Below are 23,475 nucleotides of genomic sequence, written 5' to 3'. Positions count from 1 at the left end.
TAACTAGTATCTAACAAAGGGGTATTTGTAGAAATATCTGAATTACATTCTCAGAAGCACTTTGTAGGATTGCTACCTTGCTGTACAATATAAACAGTTAAATTACTGAATCCATAATTAGTGTTGTCAAAAGTATAGACCGCGATACTATTCCGTACTGAAATTTTAAAAAACATCCATTTCCCACCAAGATTTGAGCGCTGTTGAGCAGATTCAGATGGCGCTGATTGGTCATTGTTTCACATGCTCAACAGATACGTCTGTGATTGGCTTCAATGCTCATTGCTTCATGCCCTTCACAGAGGCCTGGGAACATTGACCAATCAGTGTAGTTTAAGAATCTGCTCAACAGCACTCAAATCTTAGTGGGAAATGGATGTTTTTAATATTCCAGTACAGAATGGTATCGGGTTTGGTACTTTTGACAACACTATCCATAATTATACATCGCAACACATTGATATAGCACAAATTTATCTGACCATTTAAAAGAATGACTGCACAAACTGGAAAAGCCTCCCGTTTTATAGGAAGACTCCATGAATCAGTCAAATGTCAATTCACATGGGCCTCGTTTTTGGCTAGAGCCTAAAACCATGGGACGATTCCAAGTGTTTTTGTGTATTCAAAATTTAGACCTACAGTACATGACTCAAAAGGATGCATTTATGTAAACCATGCGTGCCATTTTCGCACGGCTGCGGCTCCTGTTGAGTTTCTGCACGGTTCATCCAGTCGCTCCGTTACACAAGTGCATTCATCATCCAAATCAGATGGAGCTAAAAAGGAGTCTTTGCTTTGAAGTTCTGCAAATGAGAAGCACTTGACTGACATTAGGGCAGAGCTGAATAGATGTCGCCACCTCTCTCTCACTCTCTCGGTCTCCTGGCAAGCAGCGAACAGAACATGTTCTTGTTTATTCAGGACCCTGAATAAAAAGCATGCTGCAGGGAGAACTCAGTTGGAGGGTCTTCAAAACAGCAATAGTTTCAATCTTGGAGGCCTCTTAAAACAGTTGGAACACTGAGCGAGTCTGTAAGGACAAGCACCTTGTTCAATAACTGCTCAGTCAATGGATTTTTGTTAGGATTGTGTAACATTGTAAAACCCGGGTCAAAGTCCTCATGTTTCGGGCTGAAAGAGATTTGGCGTTCATAGAAGCGTAACCGGACCCTGAAGAGCTCGCTGATTGGATTCGGAGTAAAAGACGCTGGATGTTTTATTCCTGAACAAACAATAAACACTAATGGCAATCAAGATTACAGTAGAAATGGTCTTTTGAGGTACAGATCATCGTGGCATGATGTTAAATACACTTTATAGGGTAATAAAGGTGGTGAATAGATGAGTGAATAAAGCAATCAATCATCTTAGTGGCCATTTAAGTTAATTATGAAATTTTTTTGACATTAGCCATGGAGGAAGAGACTGCCAGACAGGACGACAAGTCGCAGGGTTTGTGGGGGGCTCCATATGTGTTGTGAGACACCGTTGGACATTGGGGGATATGGCATCATGTGTGTGTGTCCAAGAGAATTACAGCTGTCATTCAGATGCAGGAGAAGAAATGTGATCTCACTCACCTCACACACTCTTTGACACCACCCGCATGTTTGACCACACACACACTTTTCCCAGTCTGACAGAAATGTACACACCTGCCAAAACAGCACACAACGACAGCTAATGGATCTGCGGTTGGCGACGGGTTCCTAAACAAACCGTTTTAAAAGCTAAGAGGCTGTCTCGAGTGCACCCTGAAATGCACCAGAGACATTACTGTGGCAATTCACTCCAAGGCTCTCGGCATGACGCTGATGCCAAGTTACTCATTAATACGATCAACTAAATTTAGACACACTGCCCACCCTCACACACACTAAAGTCACACCCAAGGATATGACAAGCATGTTCAATAAAAAACGCAGAGCAGACATGCCTATTGACTGAGTCATTGTAAAGAGGATGCAAGGTCAAAGTACAGATCCAGTTTGTCAGAAACTTGCACAAACAAGTAGTGATGGGATTTATGGCTCTTTGAGGGGATCCGGATCTTCGCGATCCGTTCCTTTCAAAGAGCCGTTCAAAAGAATGGCTCTTTTGGCTCTTTTTAAATATTTAGTCAGTTTTAAGAAGCCAGCTTGGGAGCATCTCAGTTTATCCTGGAAATAATCACTGGGAGGTATTATGAGGTGAGATTTGTAGTCAAATAATTAAAGCTCAGATATCACACACCAATATCTGAGTTTGAATTATTCTGAAATATTGATTATTACCTCATTTCTCATGTGTCGACTATATTCCATAGGGTTGTACAAATCCCTCTGCTTAGACAGTGACATCATTATTTTGATTTACCTTTAGTACAAAGTGTGTGTGTGTGTGTGTGTGTAAAACTACGTTGACTTATGTTATTCATACAATACCTACTCACAAATAAACATAAAAAACGAAGCCGGCTGCAATGAATTTCTGTGCAAAACAGCTTTTACTACAAACACTTCCACACAAGAACATTGTTATCACACAAGAACATTTTGATAGAAAACTATTTTTTTTTTAAAGTAGATAAAATTAGAATAAATAAAATGGAAATGTCTACATACTACATACTATTACTACTGTAAACTTTGCAAATAGGACATCAACCCCTTCAAGTCAATGAACAATAACAAAGTGGGCTGCAATGAATGTCTGTGGAAAACAGCTTTTAGTGAAAAATTTCTATACAAGTACAGTATCACAAAAGAACATTTTTAATGATTTTAAAATAAGTTTTAAATGAACACAAAATGCAATGTAAATGCATGCACAACTAATAACTAATATCATCACGCTATAAAGGGTTGGCCTGCGCTGGGTGCACCCCTCCCCCTATAACTGTTCTGTCTCCTGGAGGAGCTCATTTGTATGAACACGCATAGGAAAAAAGAACGATAGAAAGAACGGCTCCTCTCCAGTCGCGACTCGGCTCCCATCGTTCATGTTTATGAGCCGTTCAAAAGAATCGGTTCGTTCGCGAACGTCACAACTCTACAAACAAGTGTTAATGACTCTGACCTTTACACAAAGACCCAACATCATCAGTTTTTTTCCATTCAGAACTCTTTCTATTTGAAATATTCACTTTAAGATCAAGTTCCATGAGGAAACATCTTAATTTCTGTTAAGTCAATTAAAGTTCCAGCTATATCTTATATCTTTAATAACCTTTTATTTTATTCTTAAACAAGCACAGTGCATTGATTTATCTGCTAGGCCAATTATTCAGCCAATACTTGGCCGAAATTGGTGCCAGTGCCAACTGGGCCAATTAACAAATTTACCAGTTTTTAAACCGTGTCAATGAAAGATACAGAATTTAGTCTACATCAAAAAGTCAATAACATTTTCAGATTTTTTTTTTTTTGGATAACCAATAAATGGCCAATATTACAATTGTATAGTATATTTTTGTGAAAACTCCAAAACACAACAAATGACTGAATCTACCAACTATCTTGTAAATTAATAATAATAATAATAATAATAATAGTATATTTTTGCAGACATTTTTTGATAACCAAAAAATGGCAGATACAAACATTGTCTAAATATATAAAGAACAAAATTTTATAATTTACCAACAGCCTGGTAAATAAAAAAAGCAATAACTAGTGTAAACTGCATTTACAAAAGCTAACCGTGTATTTTCAGGCATTTTCTTAGTGTTTAAGATCACTCGTCATCTTCTTACATAAAGTTCTAAATGTAATCTAAATAAAAAAAACATTGTGGAAGTTAAATATCCATTATCAACTGATTTATATACAAAAGACCAATACTGCTAAAATAAAATAAATTGAATTTTATTTATACAATTGCAAAAATCTTTGAATAATCGATATGGCACAAACATTTTCTAGCCACAATTGCCACAGTACTGTATTAGCATTACATCAGCTCCCCTGCTCTCTAGCTATCAGCTTATGAAAAAACCATATTGATCGAGCACTAACTCTGAGTGAAGCAGCTCTTATATCGTAGAACTCTCTCAGAAAATGCAGGTCTATGCCTTCTCAGTATGGAACCTGTGTGGTTATCTATACATAAATCAATGATTGCTGAAGCGTGTGACTGAATATAAATGTCAACATTTAGGAGAAACACAGGCATAAATTCCCATGATCCTACAACATAATATCTCTCATGATGAGCATTAATGCACCAGGCATTCCAGGCCAACAGCTTAAACGAAAGTCTGAGGCATCAGTATCAGGCATCAGCTACCAGTGAAGATCTATTAGCATGACATATGCCTAAATTAGCACCAATAGAAATCCATTAGCATCACCATATATGAGGATTCAGAGCAGCTAAAGTACTTTTATCAGACTGACAAGATGCTTCAATTGCAACAGCTGACAGGGAAGGGCAACCTGCAGAAGGCTGTTCTGGGGTATTCAGGTCTACAAAGGTTGTTTGACCTTAAAGGGACATCGGCCTTAATGAGAGTTCATGAATGAAACAGTTTACAAAACCAACCTGAATGATCCGTTCATGAATCAAACTGATCTGTTCCACTCACTGACTCAATGATCCAGTCACAGTGGTTAACACCAATTATCATGAAAAACAAGAAAGTAAATGAGAATTGGGACGGTTTAACTCCAAAATTACCATTAAGCACAAAAAAAGTATCAAAAAGGTAGTTTATGACTTCTGCAATATATTGCATGTCTTCTGAAGACATTCAATAACTTGACATTAGCCTTTGAATGAATTGTTGATCCATTTCATAAACCAGCCTTAATGATTTGTTGAACTGATTCCAAATCTTTTGTATGGCTTCAGAATATTTAAAATAGAAGTCATACAGATCACTTTTATGTCACATTAATGATGCTTTTGCAACCTTAAATCATTCTTTGTAACTAAATGAAAAAGAGCAACCACTGCAGTATCTCATATGAGTTTAAAAACAATATGAGGGTGATTAAAATCAGTTTGCATTTTTAGATGAACCTTCCCTTTAGGATAAAAGTGCTGTTCTGAGATCTGTTTATGCATGACTAAGCATATTTTATATTATTCAAAAATTGTGCCCACAGCACAAATAGAAAATGTATAATTAGACTAACAGAATTATGAGCAATAGTAAAAGTAACTTAAAAAAAAAAAAAAATATATATATATATATATATATATATATATATATATATATATATATATACACACATATATATATAGTATTCAAATAAAATTCTACTCCTGCACCTAGTGTGTTCTTAAGAATCATAATTTAGAATGACAGAAAGAAAAGCCATTGTGATTAGCTCATAACTGAGTGGGCTGCTCAGGAAGTGAGAATAACTGAGTGAACATCCAGTCCACAGATGGACTATCTAGGAGGCCCGGCCGAGATGTGTGAACAAGGACAACGAAACCACTGTATGCACTTTCAGCAGAAAACACACCACGTGTTTAACACCAATTATTCAGCACTATCACTCTTATATCAATCAACACTGACATCACAGACCAAAGGACCCGTTGAGACACAAGTAAGTGGCTCAGAACAGGCAAATGAGGGTTTCACATGATTATCATGATTCTTTAATCAAGTCAGCTCCATGTTCTAAGGGCGACATGAACAAACAAAAACACAAAGTCCTCAGGAAGTGAATGAATGAGGGCAGTGTACTGGATGTGTATTCCTCAAAAAGAAACAAATAAACAGGCATTGCTCATAAAAAATGAAGAATGAAGGAAGAAAGAGGGTTAAAAAGAGCTCACTCTCTCTCTCGCTCTCCATGCTCTCTGTTTTTGACCATTGATCTTTGACCTTGAGGAGGCCGGATAACTTCCTGCTATGAATTGCTCAAGCAACAGGAATTTTCTCACACAGAAGAACCAAAACAAAGTGACTGTTTATGTATATTCAGTAACTATAAAACAACTTATTTAAATAATAATTAGGGAAAATTAGATTTCCAGTTTTCACCAAGCAGCTACTCACATATCAGGCAACAAATGTTAATAATACCCATTAAAGGAGCAAATATACTATTAATTACACTCATCAAATCCATGCAAGCCCACTGAAATGAATGCAATCAAAAAAAAAAACTCTGAAAGGTTTTCACATTGTATTTAGAACTTGGGATTTGGTTATTAGAGCTTAAGCACATATAATTTAAATATTTCCTAGAAAAAAAACTGCATTTGTGCAAAAAGTACAAAAAAAAAGAGAGATTTTGCAAAGTAATACATACACCATTTTTATTTTATTTTTTATTGCCGTTTGTCATCAACATCCATCTGGAATAACCCTCCAGGTGAGCTTTTCAAGCTGCCGCTGAGCATCACTGTCAATGTAAACTCGGACTTGAACTATCAAGTAAAAGGTTCACCATTTCAGGAAAGCCTAAGAAGGAAGCCTATAAATCATATACAAAGTGATCAGTCGTGTAACACTGCCATCAATGAACTTCACTGCAATACAAACAGCAACGCAGCCCCCCAATTACAGAGCAGAGGGAAATTTGATTACCTCATTATAGTTGATTTTATCACAACAGCTTGTATAATATGAGAGCCGGGTGTAATTGGGAGAAGAAACAAGCCAGGGGAAAATGAAATGAAGGTAAGTGAAACTCATCAGGCCATGACAACAGGAACAGAGATACTGTAGCTCTGCTCAAATGTTTCATGGCCAATCAAACACAACATGTATTACTAAATATACCATCATTAAACCTTGTTTCACATCACGAAAGAGCACCTTAAATGGGATAGTGCTGCACTTTTAGGACAGCATGTGTCACGCATCAGCACAGTGTTAAGAGGAACAAACATCCGGCTAAAGCAAACAGAATGAGCAACTAGAGACTAGAGTTTTCAGCAACATGCTAACATGTCTTGTGTAAACCCGAAAAGCTTGTTTCTTCCAAGACCTTGGAGGACTTAAGATAAATAAGTGCTGAATAAAACGAATAGAGCACAGTGTGGCATTTACAAATGTCATATCATGGTACTAGGGAACAATTTTTTTTTTCTTCACATATAGCCTAGTCATGTATTTGGATATGTACCATAGTACTATTGTTTTGGACACAGTACAATGATAATCTTGGAAATCAAATGGAATGCCATGAAAACACCATGGTAAAGTATGTCAGTACTGATACTTTTTAAATAAGACATTTATCGACGTCGCATATCTCTCATATCGTCGCATATCTATATTACACATTCTCACGACACCCTCGCGTGATTTATCGCTTATTTACATCTTTTATTCATTAACGGAAAGCTGAAACTATACGTTACAAAACTCGCATGTCAAAATACTCGATGTTTTTGTTGTGTTACAAAGCTTCAAAAGCGTTGCCTGCGAATCCACTTAAATGTACTGCTTCAGCTTGATTTAATTTGAAAGAATGTCACAAATGTAGCGGTAACAGTTAAAGTAGGAGGAACGCGCGAGACCCGAGAGAATCAAGCGATTAGATTGTTTTAAACGTTTACAAACATGTGGGGGCCAGTAAATGAAACAAAGTTGAACGCTCACTCACCTTTCTGATAAACAACTAGCGATGGCAAATCCTGATTTCTGTTCGGAAACTGCCAGAGAGCGACCGCGATGAAAGATTTACATTATTCGTCTTCCTAGTGGATCGGTGAAGGTAGTAGGGGGAAGGAGTATTCCTTGGGAAAAGCCAGGGAGGCAAGTACACTTTCTTAGAGAATCCGATGAAGTATGGGCGATGTTGGGAAACTAGCGTCGAAAACAATTCCAGGGCTTTTCCACGCCCTGTAGGCTGAGCTTCAGATACGCCGCCAGGTGCGCGTGAAGTATAAGTGCTCACGAGTACCTGTGTGAATTGAGCTCTGAAGCGAACCCTGTGAGTAAAATCTCCCACAGCTGATGTATGAAGGCACAGGATTCATCTGGAGTGAGCCTGCCCGATTGACCAGAAGAAGCACCCCCTCTCTCTCTCTCTCTCTCTCTCTCTCTCTCTCTCTCTCTCTGTCTTTCTCTCTCTCTCTCTCTCTCACACACACTTTCAATTTCAATATTTCATATGCATTTTTTAAATGCAGTGACATAATTAAATTAAATAATAAAACATAATAATAAAAATTTCAATTTCAAGTGTTGCCAAACCATCAATACACAAAATGTTACATAACAAAATAAAGCAAAGTTAATCAAATAATAAATGTTCAGGAATCATCTTTAAGGCTTCAATACAATGACATTAAAAAATAAATCATTAAATTAAATTAAACCAAGAATCTGCAAGTGTTTTTTATGAAATAATAAGTGCAATAGTAAAAACAGATCAAATGTATTTGTATTTGGTGGTATACATTGTTGGCAAAGCATACACAACACACCAAAACAGTTGCATGGTAAAATAGAATATGTTACCAGAGTTGCTAGTTTTAGAAAAGTTTAATACGTTTGCATTATATACAGTAAAATAAAAAATGCATAATTTTTTTTTTCAAACTATATCTCTGTTATATCTATATTTGTTATATTTATATATATCTTTACTTAATACTTTAATAACTGTATGGATACTGTATAGATAAAAATCTGTTTCTGCTTTTTATCTCTAATGGTGACACGACGTTCTTCCTGATTATATTTTATGCTTAGACCCTGAAGAAGATCCATCTGCCTGTTTCAGTCTTCAAAATTGTTCAAAAAAGCATTTTCCAGAGTTGAAGTAGGAATCAGAAAGAGTTCTTTGCTCTAAACCTCCTTCAGACACTCTTAAGGCCTCCCACAGCCCCCCAGCTGTGAAGCCTGAGCTGGAATAAAAAAAAAATATATCTTTTCCTCTCCCATTTACAGTAAATCTGAGATTTGAGGTAATCTGGCTCATGCTGTGACTGAGATTAAGGCCAAACCAGTTGTAAATCATAATCAAAGGACAGAAATTGAGGATGGATGCAGAAAATTGTGTTGTGACAACATATTTGAGCCCACCTCTTTCATTTGAGTCCAATGTCTTTGATCCTGAATGCTTAAGGCTGTTGTTTTGAAGATTAATGTTTGGCTGAGTAGGAGAATTTAAATTAATAAAGCTTTACAATAACAGATTGACAAGCAATATTTGCAAAAAATAAATAAATATATAAATTAATAAGAAATATATAATAAAACAGTTATGTTAATAAAATATATTCAATATTTTGTGAAATTCCAAATTAAATTATAATAATATAAATAAATCTAAAAAAATACTTGTTGAATCAAATTCAAGGTATATATTGACAATTTTGGCAATACTGGCAAAGCATCAATACACAAAAACAGTGACAACTAAATATTATTAATAATATTTATAATAATAAATTGGTGGTAGTTTTGAGAATAAAAATATTAATTGCAATATACAAGAAAAAATAAAATGCAAAAGAGAAAATAAATCTTATTGCATACAATAATGCCAAAAGCTTAAACAGTACCAACAAATTAAAAAAAAATAAATAAATAAAATGAATACATGTTTGCATAAATTGATTGACTCAGGAATATTTCACCATCTAAATAATTTTTTTTTTTTTTTTTTTTTTTGTGGCTTTATTCTGGACTGATTAGAACTATTTAACAAACCGACCTTCATAAACCCACCAAATTCTTCTGTCATCCACAGGTAGTCGAGGTCTTTGAAGTAAGCAAGCTGTTTTTGTAGCTTTGCCTTCAGAGGACAGTCTGGGTAACACGAGTGACATCATTAATGCAATGTCTCTTTAAAATGTTGTTTGGACCCCAGTGTATTATTGCAGCCAAAGTGCACTTGCACGTGTGTGTATGTTGTAGTTGGACTGAGTGTCAAAGCTGAATGATTTGAATAATTCATGACTATGGAAATTAGTCTTTCTGAAGGAAAAGAGTGTGGTCTTTGCCCCGAGGCCTATAGGGAGAGAGATGCTTAGCTTTTTCATTTATTCTCTCTCTCTTCCTGCCTCCCTCATTCTCTCTCAACCCTCCTCAAATGCCTTTCTCAAATATTTTAGTGTAAAATGGTGTATACAGTTGCGCAAAACACAATAAATATAACAGGAGCAGCGATGGAAAGAGAAAGAAAATCAGAGAGAGAATTTGAATAATGATAGCTGTCAGGGGGAATGAGATGGCATTGTGCCCGAGTGTGGAACACAGAGCAGGCTGTCATCTGCAACCATTGTTCTATTTCTCTCAAATAGTCCTTCTATTGCTCGGAGTGGATCTGTCACACCTCTTTTACTAAATGCTAAGAAACAGATGACTGAATCATCTGAAAAATAAAAAAATATAAGACAGCAGAGACAGAGCAGGTCATTTTATACTTCAATAGCCATGCTTTGAGCGGCTGTGATGTGAAGGACAGATATTGATTGTGGCTGACATGTAGTTTCATCAGTTTCATCAGCTTCCAGCGACGATTCAATTATTTTCAATATATTTTGAGCTACATGTTGACTTCTAATAACTTGAATCACTGACAAAAAGAAAGAAGAAAAAAAAAACAATATAAAAAAAAACTTTTGTAAAACATTCTTGTGGCGCCCTCTACTGCTTGAAATCATATATCAACTCAAAATATATAACCCCAGGGGGACTTGTGAGCTCTGCAACGCCCCCCAACCACGCACCCACCCACCACGAGACCACCACACCCCCCCCCCAAAAAATCATAAAGTATCGTTTAGCTTCAGTAATATTCTCACCGTGTCCGTGTTCTGTTCAACAAGAAACTGACGTTTTTTTGCATTCGTCCATGAGCAGCTGAATCTGGCAGCAAAGACAGATCAGCAGAAACAGCTACGTTGTCAGTTGGCAGAGAAAGACAATAGTTGCAAGACTGCAAACAGAAGGAGTCTTGAGATAGGGGGGATAAACATGAATAAAAGTGAGGGAGAGCGAGAAACAAAGGTGATATTTTTAAGCTTGTGCAATTATTGTATTTGCTTCCTGTTGCACCGACCCAAGTTGGTCGGGTGGCTGTCATTATGAGTTATTGCATGGACCGCACTATAATAAAAGAGATGTGTATACGTGGGTGTGTGTAAATGAGGAAGTAGTCCATGCGCATGCATGTTTTAGTCTGTATCAATTGCATACTTCCCTATTACTGTCTGGAGATGTTGTTTTAGCTCGGTGGATGGTATCCGGTATTCCCTGCGGTGCCCGTTTGGTGCATTGCCACTAATGAGCCATCTGGTGCTCTCACCATCAAATCCCACAAGTCCTGGGACCATCACCCAGAATTCTGCACCCCTGCACTCAGCCAAATGATGAGGCCGCGGCAAAGTTTGCTCAATTCAAAAGTACATTAATAAGTTGTTTTTTAAAATCAGATTTTCATTAGTTTATATTTAGATATACTATGTATTCTGCAAAAGTCATACTATCGATCTATCTATCTATCTAGCCGTGAAATACCCAGTTCTCATCATTAACCTGATTACAAGTGATCAGAGATGTGAGAAAGCTAATGAAGCCACTAAAGAACACGGAGAGACACTCTTTGAAGGAAGACACTTTGCCAGAATGTCCAATGCCGTTGATCAGATTTCCAGGTTATTCCCAATGCAAACAATGTAAATGTTCTCAACATGATCAAAGGACAGTTATTTAAATAATTACTCTGCAGTTCTTTGAAGAGCCACATCCATTCTTGCCTTTCAATAACCCTGCTTTGATTGATTAATTGCCTGGAGTGCTGCTTACACACACACACGCACACAAAAGGAAGCTCTTTGTTGGTTGTAATGATTAAAACCTGATTCTATAATCTGTTAAATCAGATCCATTCATTTTTGTGATTTTACGGCTGGTTGGTATCAAATAATAGGCTTCACAGAGCAGAAAATGCAATAGGAAGTTCTGAAATTGTAATTAGGGCAACACTCTTTCAGATAACCTTCAGAAGTTGAAAATAACACATTTATTATTTTTCATAATGGGGTTATGCTACTGTCCCCAGAATAACAAATTGCATTGGCTATAAAACGCTAAATAACCAGCTAAAAGCAACATTGGTTTTTGTGAGGAATTGTGCACAAATAATTGCACTTTTGGAAAAAACAGTTTCTTGGGAGATACTTTTTGTTCATTTTTGTTCATTTTTGTCTCATTGCTCTAATAAGCGACCCATCACTCTATAGCAAAGCTTGAGTGCCAAGCAAGGCTTTTCAAGAAGAGTTTGGAATTAGTGTTGTAAAAATAAAATCAGTTCAAAGTATTCAATTCAGTCCCTCAAAAATCATGTTCAATAATTGAAATATTGCTTAAAATAAAATAGAATAAAATATAAATATTAAACATGAAATATATTGTTTGCATCTTAAGTGTACTTTGAGTGTCAAACCACTAGGTGATAGCATATTGTCATTTTAAAATGTCACGAATGCTAATAAAAGTACCACAGAGATCCATAACCATCAATGTCATTCTGTAAGACTTTAAACAGAAATCTTAAACAACTAAATACTCAAGCCTAATTATATCAAGCCAAAACATGTTGGTGTCCCATAAAGAGACATGGAGCACTAGCTGCTAACTTAGGTTCACCTATCAGGGGCCTGTACCATGAAGCCGGTTTAGCTGGCTAGCCAGGTAAGTTTCAGGTTAGTTTGCACCAATCCTGGGTTTTAGGTACCAAGTGGCTTGGCTTTTAGCAACGATCATTGCCATTAGTAACTTACACTCCATGGCTAACCTGCTCCGGGGCAGGTCTGAGTTAGAGATCTCAAACTGAAGATGGACTAATCAGATGTTAGAAAAATGACACATGTCTGACACAAAGTCACTCCCCCAGTTTATCTTGCTCCAAATTAAAGGTCACTAATGCTAAAAAAAGAAAAGAAAAAAAACTCTGGCTTTTATAATAATCACCGAGTTGTTTTATGATTCATATATTTATTATGATTCATATTATTATTATTATTTATCTATTACACACAAGCAATTTTAGTTTGAGTTATTTTAAATCATTTATTTTAAATAACAATGTATATATCAATAGATTTCACTAGATTGCAGAAGGGAAGTCGTGGCCTAGTGTTTAGAAAGTTTGACTCCTAACCTTAAGGTTGTGGGTTCGAGTCTCAGGCTGGCAATATTGTGACCTAGGTGCCCTTAACCAAGTGTACCAACTGTTTCCCGGGCGCTGCAGCATAAATGGCTGCCCACTGCTCTGAGTGTGTGTTCACAGTGTGTGTGTGTGTACACTTTGGATGGGTTAAATGCGGAGCATGAATTCTGAGTATGGGTCACCATACTTGGCTGAATTTCTTGTCACTTTCACTTATATAAAAAATCTGACCTTACATGTTCGAGTCTCTATCACTATATATTTTCAAATGAATAAACTAACTTAAGTTCCACTTGTCACTGCACTAGCAAGATAATTTGTTTTATTTGTCCTTCTTCATTTTTCATATGACATTTAAGTTTGTCATATTCTTCAATCTCTTAACCTTTAGCAAAACCTTTAACCTTTAGTTTTGAATCTCACTGAGTCTCTCGCGAGAAGTAAATCAAACTTGCTTTGTGTTGCAAGGCTCATGATTGGCTGTTCGACCACTGATGTCACACATTCATGTGTACGCGCTCCACAAACTCAGGATCAAAGCCCGAGTTGACAAAGTTGATGATCAGCATCATGGTACCAAAAAAGCCGGAATTGGTTTTGTCAACTCTTTTATATAAATCATTATATAAATTATATAAACTTTTAAATCTTAAAATGACTTTTCTTTCCCTTTTTTGGCATTAGTGACCTTTAATTTGGAGCAAGATTGGTCCAACTTCAGTTTGAGATCCCTAACTCAGAACAAAACCTGCCCCGGAGCAGGTTAGCCATGGAGTGTAAGTTACTAATGGCAATGAACGTTGCTAAAAGCCAGCTAAACCGGCTTCATGGTACAGGCCCCTGGTTTCTTACTGGTTTAAACCAATCACATTAGCTAGTCAAAGTAATTTATTAGCTGTTTAAAGCTTATACAGTAATTAACCGGTCCAACCTGGTCATTAACTGGTTCAAGCTGGCCATAAATGGGTTAATACTTGTCATTAGCTATTCAAGCTGATCATTCCCTGGTCTATCAAGGAGACTGGTTTAAGCTGGTTTGAATTGGTCATTAACTGGTTCAACCTTGTTGTTATGTGGTCTAAACAAGTCATTAGCTGGTCATTGTTTGGTCTTTAGCTGATTCAAGCAAGTAATTTCCATCCATTTCATAGATGATTGAAGATGGTCTACTAGCATGCACTAGATAATGAGCCGCCTTGACCAGTATAGCTTCTATGTTCCAGAACAGTCTTTAGCTCAAACTGAATTTTTGGAGTTGTAAAATATGTGTCAGTGCAGTGCAATCGTGAGACCTACTACTCACTCTTACAACACAAAACATGGATGTGTAGTTTTTTGATTACTTTGAAACAGTCACAGATCCAAAGGGAAACAAGGAATAACAAAACAGGACTGGATAACCTTAATTACTCCAGCGTCATTTGATGACGCACACTACATGTATACGTGTGGAAACAGACGATTCTCAGCTTAGTTATGGGAAACTGAAACTTTCTCAAAGAGGTTGTGTTTGACCCCCTGGCCTTTAGAATCCTTCGGCTTCAAGTGCATCCCTCTGTCCCCAGCCACAGCACCTCGTCCCAGGCTCTGGGTGTCACCACAAGGCCTTTGATGGCTCACACATGGGCTGCTTCCAGTACTACTTCCTATGGTTAATGGGGGAGAGGCTGGGTCAGGGCTGCCCCCTTCTGGTCTCTGGGGAAACACAGGGGATGTGACTGTTTGCACAGACACACTCACACACAGACAAATACACTCTCATAATCCCCATTCAACCCCAGCACTTCCCCAAGATCTCACACACCCTTACTTCCTTCAGTCACACACACACACACACATAACACACACATGCATCCTGCAGCAGTTCTCATCACACTTTAGCCTCCAAACCATCTGTGACATTTGAGTTCCATCCCTCTGGAGTGGAAGTCCTGATTCCCATGAAGTCCCAGCATCAGTCAAGGGCTACCCGGGCTACCCCAGGGCTACCCCAGTCGTCCAGATTTCGATTAACGGGGTCCTTTTATGCTTTTCCACTTTTTGAATTTTAATCAGTGTGTAGTATATATGTTTGGGCATAAAAATGATCTTCAAAAACTTATAAATCTCAAAGTCCACTCCAAAGGGAGATATTTGTTTTTTACTACTCCAACAGCGCCTCCTGCTGGCAGAGAATGAGTTTGCATATATGTACCGCTTGGGAAACACTGGACTATGGTATAGTATAAATTCAACTGTATAACAGTTTCACTGCAATTCATTTTATAATGTTAGAATTAAATAACAATAAAAATAAGCAATTATCTGTACACAACAAAGTTTATGTATTTCCTTAGCGACCAGCACAGATCAGCTGCAAGCATCATCATTATTTCATATCATCCTCTTTTGGAAGGCCAAACAAAGTATTTTCTCTTTTACAACCAAACACACAGCGTCTATATGACACGGCGGCGGTGGCAACAACAATACACCTTCTATACAAAATATTGGTAAAATAAAAGGTACGCCTTCTTTCTTTGCGGGAACATCTGGCCGGTGTTATGCAAATCTTCCCACATAGTGATGTAGAGATGTGGGGGCATGTTAGAACGAGCCGTTTTAAAGGGGTGTGGACGAGTTAGATAGATAGATAGATAGATAGATAGATAGATAGATAGATAGATAGATAGATAGATAGATAGATAGATAGATAGATAGATAGATAGATAGATAGATAGATAGATAGATAGATAGATCTGTTAGAACAAGCCATTTTAAGGGGGTGTGGACGAGTTAGACAGACAGACAGACAGACAAATTAAAACTACAAAAATGAACAAAAAGTATCTCCCAAGAAACTGTTTCTGGCTGAAGAAAAACTGCATGAACTGACAGAAGTAATATTTTTCATAGACGGGTAAAAAGAAATGTATGCAGTAAACTAAGAATAAAAGCATTTTTATATTTTATTTCCACTGGTTCCTGTACCTATCGCGCACATACTAAATCTACACCCTCCCTGCTGAATGAAATCATTATGCATGACTTCCAGTTCTTTATGTGGCGTGATGTACCGCGCATGCCATATTCTCGCTGCTCTCTCTCTCTCACTCTCAATTTTTTTTTAAAGTTATCCAGCCGCCAATAAACCCTCTATAGTTTAGTGAGTAATATTATGCACATGTCAGTGAATCTTCAGTATGATCCAGATTCCAGTTATTCTAATTGTGACCTACATCAGTAGCAGACACGCTCGTGCACAGGCATCCCTCCTCTATACTTGACGCCATAGCAACGCTATGCCGAATCAGTGATGCGCGGCGCGCTTTCTTCAATACCGCAAGGACAAGGAGACACAACACCATCGTGTTCACTGTCTAACCGCTGATTTTGGAGCCGGTTTACTGCATGTATCGATGACGAAACCTACAACCGGAGACATCTAGGTGAGTGTGTCCGCAGTCTTGGTACTTTATATCTTAAATTAATTCATTCAAATCCTAGAGGTTGATTCTGAATGACTGAACTGTGAAGTGTCACTTATAAAACATCAGAACTATAACGCATCAAGGTCGCATTTGGTTTCTTTGTGAGGCAAGCTTGTTTTACATAATTTTTCTTTTTTTTAATAATAATATAAGCAAAATGCATATTTAACGAAACACTCACCAACACTCCTGGAAAAAAATAGAAGTGCCATACACAGATCTCAAAACCTGGTGTATTAAACGTGCCAAGGAAAATCAACTAACAAATTATTTTAATAGAGCATTAAACACATCGTGACAACCACAATACAATAAGCTACTAAACAAGGTGAAAAAAAAATCAAGAGCAAAAATGTAAATCAATCTGGCAAACTGGTAAAAATTATTCCACAATCGTTCTTGCCTCTGTGCATGCTGGGAAAACATAAATGGTTTGACATTGCCAGGAACTTAATGTGCAAAAGGTGCACTTAGACGGGATGTGTTTGTAAACTGTTTATTAAATTATGTTGCCCTCTCAATAATTTCTTCATTAGGAATTATTCAGAAATTAAGTAGAATTTAAATAAATAAATAAATCCTTATTTTTTTCAACATTTTTAAATTGTCATTGAACTTGTCATTTAAATTGTCATTGAGCATAATTCTCTTAAATATACATTATTGATATTTTAAATAAAATAGATTATGACATCTATACAGAATCATTCGAATTTTAAATACTAAACATTAAATAAAATTATTAATATAAATTATTTAGTGTATATATTTTTTATTACCATTTATATACATTTTTTTTATAAATTTTTCGGTCGACCAATAATTGAAACATTCCTATTCTATTCAACTCTGTGTTTTCCAGTTTCTCTCTGTCCACCAGACAGCTTATTTGGGCGTCACGCACACCCCTGATGGCTGAAAATGCTGTGTAGGCACGCAGCTCACAGATTTTGAGATGCAGCCATAGTGTCACAGACGATCTGTATTTTCTCAAGAGGGTCCGTACATTCATGCCAACATTCCTGTTCAAGTTTGGAAATACGATCCAGGAGCTAGAGAGAGAGACCATGAGCAGCTGATACACCGCAGCTAAAAATAATATTCCCTGTAACACTCTAACAGCAGACAACGGACATGAAAAGCTACTAAAGCAAAGCAATATTTTGGTAAGTGATTATTTAATAATTATATATGGCTTTCACTGTGGGTTCTACTATTTTAGTTACTATTCGTGCTAGATAAAGATCATAAGTAGAGGAAAGACAACGTCAGGTTGTCAGTGAGCATGTGGAGGGATTTGAGTAGCTGTCAGAGTGGGTGGTATCCTATAATAATAATAATAATTATAATATCCATGAACCGCAGAGTTTTACTTAAACGTATGAATGAGGAGGCTATTGTACTGTAGTCTATTTAATACATGTATCATAGGGCTTTACTTTGTAATTATTTTCATTTAATGTCAACCAAGACTCAATATCCCCCTGAGACAGCAATTAATTTTTTGATTTCTGTAGAATGTTTTCTGTTAATATCAATATAACCGTATACATGACAATTTAAGGTCCTGGAATATCTTAATGTTGCACTTAGTATTTGTTAAAATTATGGCATTATGCTCCCAATCATATCAGTAGCATAATCTGTTTTATTATACATGGAGAGTTGCCTCATGAGGGCCGACATGTTGTGATCACGTGACCAGCCGAAAACACTCTGTACTTTACTGGTTGTCGTTTTTTTAATTTTTTCACATTATGGTTGATAATAAATTGTTTAATACTGAACAGAGGTGGGTAGAGTACCCAAAAACTTTACTCAAGTAAAAGTAAAAGTAATTCTAGAAATATTTACTCAAGTAAAAGTAAAAGTACTAGTCTCGAATAGTTACTTGAGTAAGAGTAAAAGAGTATCGGATAAAAAATCTACTCAAGTAGTTAGTTACTTTGGGTCATATATACGGAGCCTATTTTTATTTAGATATATAGATAAATGTACATAATGTATGTGTGCGTGTGTAAATGTATAAATTTCATCAGCCTTTACTCCAATTTATTATAAAACCCTGTCTGTTTACTTAAGTAACATAAATAGGTTTCATGCCATAACATATTTTTAATACGACTGACCTTATATTAAATGTGAATTTAACATTGAAAGTTAATGTGATATAAATATTGCTACTAATCTTTCATTGTTCAGAAAGAGAGCAAATAACATTTACATTATTAAAGATCATTTTCACTGACAGTCTAGATTTCAATCACTCTCAGAAACTCCCATTAAAATCACTGAAACTAATTATAGATTCGTACACACATCTGCACTTTGTTGTTTCTGACGAGAGAATTCGCCAGAAAGAGGTGTTAGTGAGTGAGTGAAGGAAGCACCGGCATTTCAGCGATGACTCACCGGAACACCTCCGATTGGCCTGATTGCTTTCAAAAGAACCGTGTGTGATTGGTTATAATGCGCAACGCTGTAAAAACGCGTCTGTCTCTGGCTCAGCGCCAGCAAGCGATCACAGATCTGAATTAAGCAGCTGATGATATGACTTGCTGAACGTACTCGCACCGGTGTGATTGTATTAAAATTAATAAAATCTTAATCGGCTATTTTTTGTCTTTTGGAAGCTGCATTCAACTTGACTCCCCTCTGTTATAAGCCACACACGTACAACAAACTAATGTCACAGTGGTATCGTGTACTGTAATCGAATGTAGCTCAAGTTATTACCTGTTAAACAGTAGACAGCACACGCGTTCATCTAATAAGGATCTCAATCGCAAGCAAATAATAGCCTTTGCAGATTTGCTTTCAATTCAGTGCAGTTCCATATCCACGTTTTCTACGCTGCTGATGATCTTAAACGTTACAACTCTGAGTGAACCGCTTCAGACGCTCAGTGCGTGCGGCAGGGAACTGAACGACTCCTTCAAACTGATTCATGAACCAATTCACTCATTTGCCAATTGGTTTGATCAAGCCTTTGAACAGAATTGACTCAAAAGAATGAATCATTAGCGAATGGGCATCGCTCATTGTCCAGAGAAAAGTAGACGGCGCATTTGGAATAAACTGAACCATTTACAACATTTATTGCATTAAGATAAAGTAACGAGAGGAGCGTCGCCCACAGTAACGAAGTAAAAGTACAGATTTTTCCCAAAAAATTTACTCAAGTAAGAGTATAAAGTACCCATTTTTAAATATACTCCGAAAAGTATTAGTTACCCCGAAAAATTACTCAAGTAAATGTAACGAAGTAAATGTAACTCGTTACTACCCACCTCTGATACTGAATAGGGTCTCACAGTATTATATGCTAATAATATAAGCAGCTTTAGCCAAAACCTCTCTTTACTTTTCTTTACATGCACATACAGTATGTTTGGATTAAAGTTCTTGCTTTATATGTATATATATATATGTTTTATTACATTTACCTTTATTGAATGCTTTATAATTAAATCTAACGTCAAGCATCCTTTTTTAACCATGCCCAGGCTCCTTTAGCCCAGTCAGGTGACATGGCCTTGTCTTTCTGTGGGAACGACAGAGGCAGTAGTGCCTACAGTGTGGACAATGGAGTCCTGGACAATGGCTGCTTCGTGGATGCCCTCAACCTCGTCCCTCATGTGTTTCTTCTCTTCATCACCTTCCCTATCCTCTTCATTGGTATGAATGCCCTTGTCTTTTTTGCCTCTTAAACAATCGTGCTTGTTTTGCAGTTCGCTACAGGGCTGTGTTCCATTCAGAATTTAATATAAACTGCCTTTCAATTGAGAACTCTAGTGTTATTGTACTGGTTTATTGTATTAAAAGACAATAGGTGTGGTTAGACAGGAAATAAAATGTGTAATATAATATAATATAATATAATATAATATAATATAATATAATATAATATAATATAATATAATATAATATAATATAGATAAATTGTATTAAAAAAAATTGTTTGTTTTATTATTGTTCTATTAATTAATTAATTTATTTATATATTAATTTGGAGCCACACAATGTCAATCTTATGAAGTTGAACTCTTAAACTGAACACCTTTTGTGTGAGGCATGAATTTCTTTGCATAACAGTTGACTAAATTCCTGTTCTTGTCGTTCAAATTCATTCCATTTTAGAATTTTGCAAACATTATGGGAACATTAGTTTTGAATTTTATCTGAACATTCTGAAACCTCTAGTGACATTTAACGAATGCTAGATGATTGTCCAACTGAAGTGTTTACAAAACAACTTCCTGTGAACAATTTGTAAATAGTTTTTTTTTTTTGCTAACATTTTGAGAACATCAATGACTTAGTAACTTTGGATTCATCTTCTGTTAATGTTATTGTAAGAATGTTAGTTAATAACTTTGAGGGGACCACACCAGAACGTAATGAGAGCATTTCCTGTTAGCTGACCGGGTCATATGGTCCAGATAATGTAGTTGAAAAGAAAGATATATTAATAAATATATTCATATTATGGTATACTGAAACACATGTGTGTTTTTGTGTCCAGGTTGGGGTAGCCAGAGTTCAAAGGTGCAGATCCATCACAACACCTGGCTGCACTTTCCTGGCCACAACCTGCGCTGGATCCTCACCTTCACACTGCTGTTTGTGCACGTGTGCGAGATCGCCGAGGGAATCGTCTCTAATACGTGAGTTTCAACACACACACGCATTCAATATATTTGTGTGTTTATGACCAGTATGCATTTATGTTCATCTGTGTGTGTGTGTGAATGGATCATTTTAGGCAGATGGAGTCCAATCACTTGCATCTCTTCATGCCAGCACTGATGGGCTTCATAGCGGCAACAACATCAGTTGTATACTATCACAATATAGAAACAGCCAATTTCCCCAAACTGCTCCTGGGTAAGTCAATGTCCATTTGAGCATGCAAATGTGCAGCTAAAAATGCTGTCAGTTAATAATAAAATGTACTTTGAGTGCTGCCTGTTTCATAACGGTTAGCAAACACTTTCTGACTGTGTGTTGCTTGGCAACACATAATGGTCTGGCCTTGGGATTCTGTATGAACATGAGACCTAACTTCAGAAATACTATTTCACAGCCTTATTTATTTACTGGATTCTGGCTTTCATCACCAAGATGATAAAGTTATGGAAGTTTGCAGAGGCGAGTTTGGGGGTGCAACAACTCCGTTTCTGTATCACAGCTTTGCTTGTGGTGCTGTACGGCCTGCTCATGGCTGTCGAGATCAACGTTATCAGAGTCCGGGTGAGTTGATCTAGGGTCATGTGGCAAATGCATTTTTTTAATATTTATTTTATTTTCCAATTAAACATTTTTTTTTCTATATGCCTCTAATTTGAAGCAGTAATTCAATGTTTTTTTTCTATATTCCATTTATTTGATCCTTTAATATATTAAGCGATAGTCCATCCTGAAAAATTCTGTCATCATTTACTCAACCTCATGTTGCTCCAAACCTGTATTTATTTCATTCTCCTGCACGAAAGAAGATATTTTGAAGAATGTCGGTAACCAAATAGTGTCAGTTCGCATTGTCTTCCTTTGTATTTTACATCCACATAATGAAAGTCAGTGAGGAGCAAATCGACTTTTATATTCCACAGAAAAAACGTGATCATGAGGGTAAGAAGATTATGAAAGAATTTTCATTTGTTGGTGGACAATGCCTGTAAGGCAGATTTATTTTATTTTATCCATCGATTTTTGACAGATTTCTAATACTATCAAATTAATTATGGACAGTTTTATAATACTATAAAAAAAAATCATGGACAGTTTTATAATACTAACAAAAGTTGATAGAAGCTTATAGAACTATAGCTAAGATTTTCACCATCAAAATTTCTTGACCAAGATAGTCTGGCTGTTTAAGCAGTTAAACACAACATGCTAGTCTGTTCAGCAGGGTAATTACATTCTACTCGCAAACCATATGACCTGTATGTCTGAATTTCTGTTACCTGCAGAAGTACGTGTTCTTTGCGAACCCCCAGAAGGTCAAGCCCCCAGAAGACTTGCAGGACTTGGGTGTGCGATTCCTCCAGCCCTTTGTCAACCTCCTCTCCAAAGCAACATACTGGTGGATGAACCCGCTCATCATTAAAGCCCACAAGAGACCCATTGAGCTGAAGAAGATTGGAAAGCTTCCAATCGCAATGAGGGCATTGACTAACTATATGCGTCTGAAAGACTCCTATGAGGAACAGAGGGTATGTGCAGATGATCACAGGTTTATAATATTATAATTCATTATCAAAATAAACAATATTTCTATATTTGATGACATACTATAATAATGAGAAGTGTCAGCTGAACACTGTCTCTTTGCTTATCCAATTCTGACAGCAGAAAACAGAGGACCAAGATAAATCCCCATCCATCTGGAAATCCATGTACCGGGCATTTGGGGGGCCGATACTCCTCAGCAGCACTCTCCGGTACATGGCGGACCTGCTGGGCTTTGCCGGGCCACTCTGCATCTCTGGGATTGTGGAACACCTTGATAATTCAACAGAGTTTGACAGGACAAATAAGGTGTGTGTTTCATCTTATTTTGTAGTGCTAAATATGGTTGTCTTGTGTGTGTCATGTGTGTGTCAAGTTCATGGGACTGAGAGAATAGAAAACATTGCAAAAAAAGATTTACATACCATAGAATGATCAGATATTCTTACTGGAAAACGATAATCATACTAAGATACATTTCAAGATACATTTACTTGAGCAATATGACTGATGATGTATTGATTTAAACAAAAAGGGGAGGTTTTTGCTTAATATTTTGTCTAGTTTTATATAATATTTAGTCCAAATCTCTAGATATTTGTAATGGAAGATGAGACAGAATTACTAATTAAGGCAGTAATTTTTAGAATAAACGGGCATGACTTTAGTTATTCGTTTACACAGAGGTATTC

The 23,475-nt window shown here is 36.6% G+C and overlaps 2 protein-coding genes across 12 annotated transcripts in view; one reads left to right on the top strand and one right to left on the bottom strand.

The window, feature by feature from the left end:
* The window catches only part of LOC127975505 (plexin-B2), a 96,461-nt gene extending 88,523 nt beyond the window's left edge, over positions 1–7,938 (bottom strand). The window contains exon 1 of the mRNA XM_052579650.1: positions 7,557–7,938. The gene's annotated coding sequence lies outside the window, so the exon portion shown is untranslated. The remainder of the gene's footprint in view (positions 1–7,556) is intronic.
* An 8,174-nt stretch (positions 7,939–16,112) lies between these two features.
* LOC127975440 (ATP-binding cassette sub-family C member 9) overlaps positions 16,113–23,475 on the top strand; it is a 34,940-nt gene continuing 27,577 nt past the window's right edge. For 3 of the 11 annotated variants that reach the window (XM_052579552.1, XM_052579545.1, XM_052579524.1), the window contains exons 1-8: positions 16,234–16,507; positions 17,412–17,715; positions 20,056–20,227; positions 21,075–21,216; positions 21,315–21,436; positions 21,636–21,802; positions 22,525–22,767; positions 22,904–23,092. In XM_052579552.1, the coding sequence (XP_052435512.1) occupies positions 20,080–20,227; positions 21,075–21,216; positions 21,315–21,436; positions 21,636–21,802; positions 22,525–22,767; positions 22,904–23,092 (1,011 nt within the window). In that variant the 5' untranslated portion in view covers positions 16,234–16,507; positions 17,412–17,715; positions 20,056–20,079. Of the gene's footprint in view, positions 16,508–17,411; positions 17,716–20,055; positions 20,228–21,074; positions 21,217–21,314; positions 21,437–21,635; positions 21,803–22,524; positions 22,768–22,903; positions 23,093–23,475 lie in introns of all 11 variants that reach the window. The other 8 variants (XM_052579559.1, XM_052579569.1, XM_052579556.1 and 5 more) reach the window with 5 other exon arrangements.

This window comes from Carassius gibelio, chromosome A4, assembly GCF_023724105.1.
Source record: "Carassius gibelio isolate Cgi1373 ecotype wild population from Czech Republic chromosome A4, carGib1.2-hapl.c, whole genome shotgun sequence".
NCBI classification, from domain to species: Eukaryota; Metazoa; Chordata; class Actinopteri; order Cypriniformes; family Cyprinidae; genus Carassius; species Carassius gibelio.
Note: the sequence above shows the minus strand (reverse complement) of the source record. Positions and strands in the feature narration are given on the sequence as shown.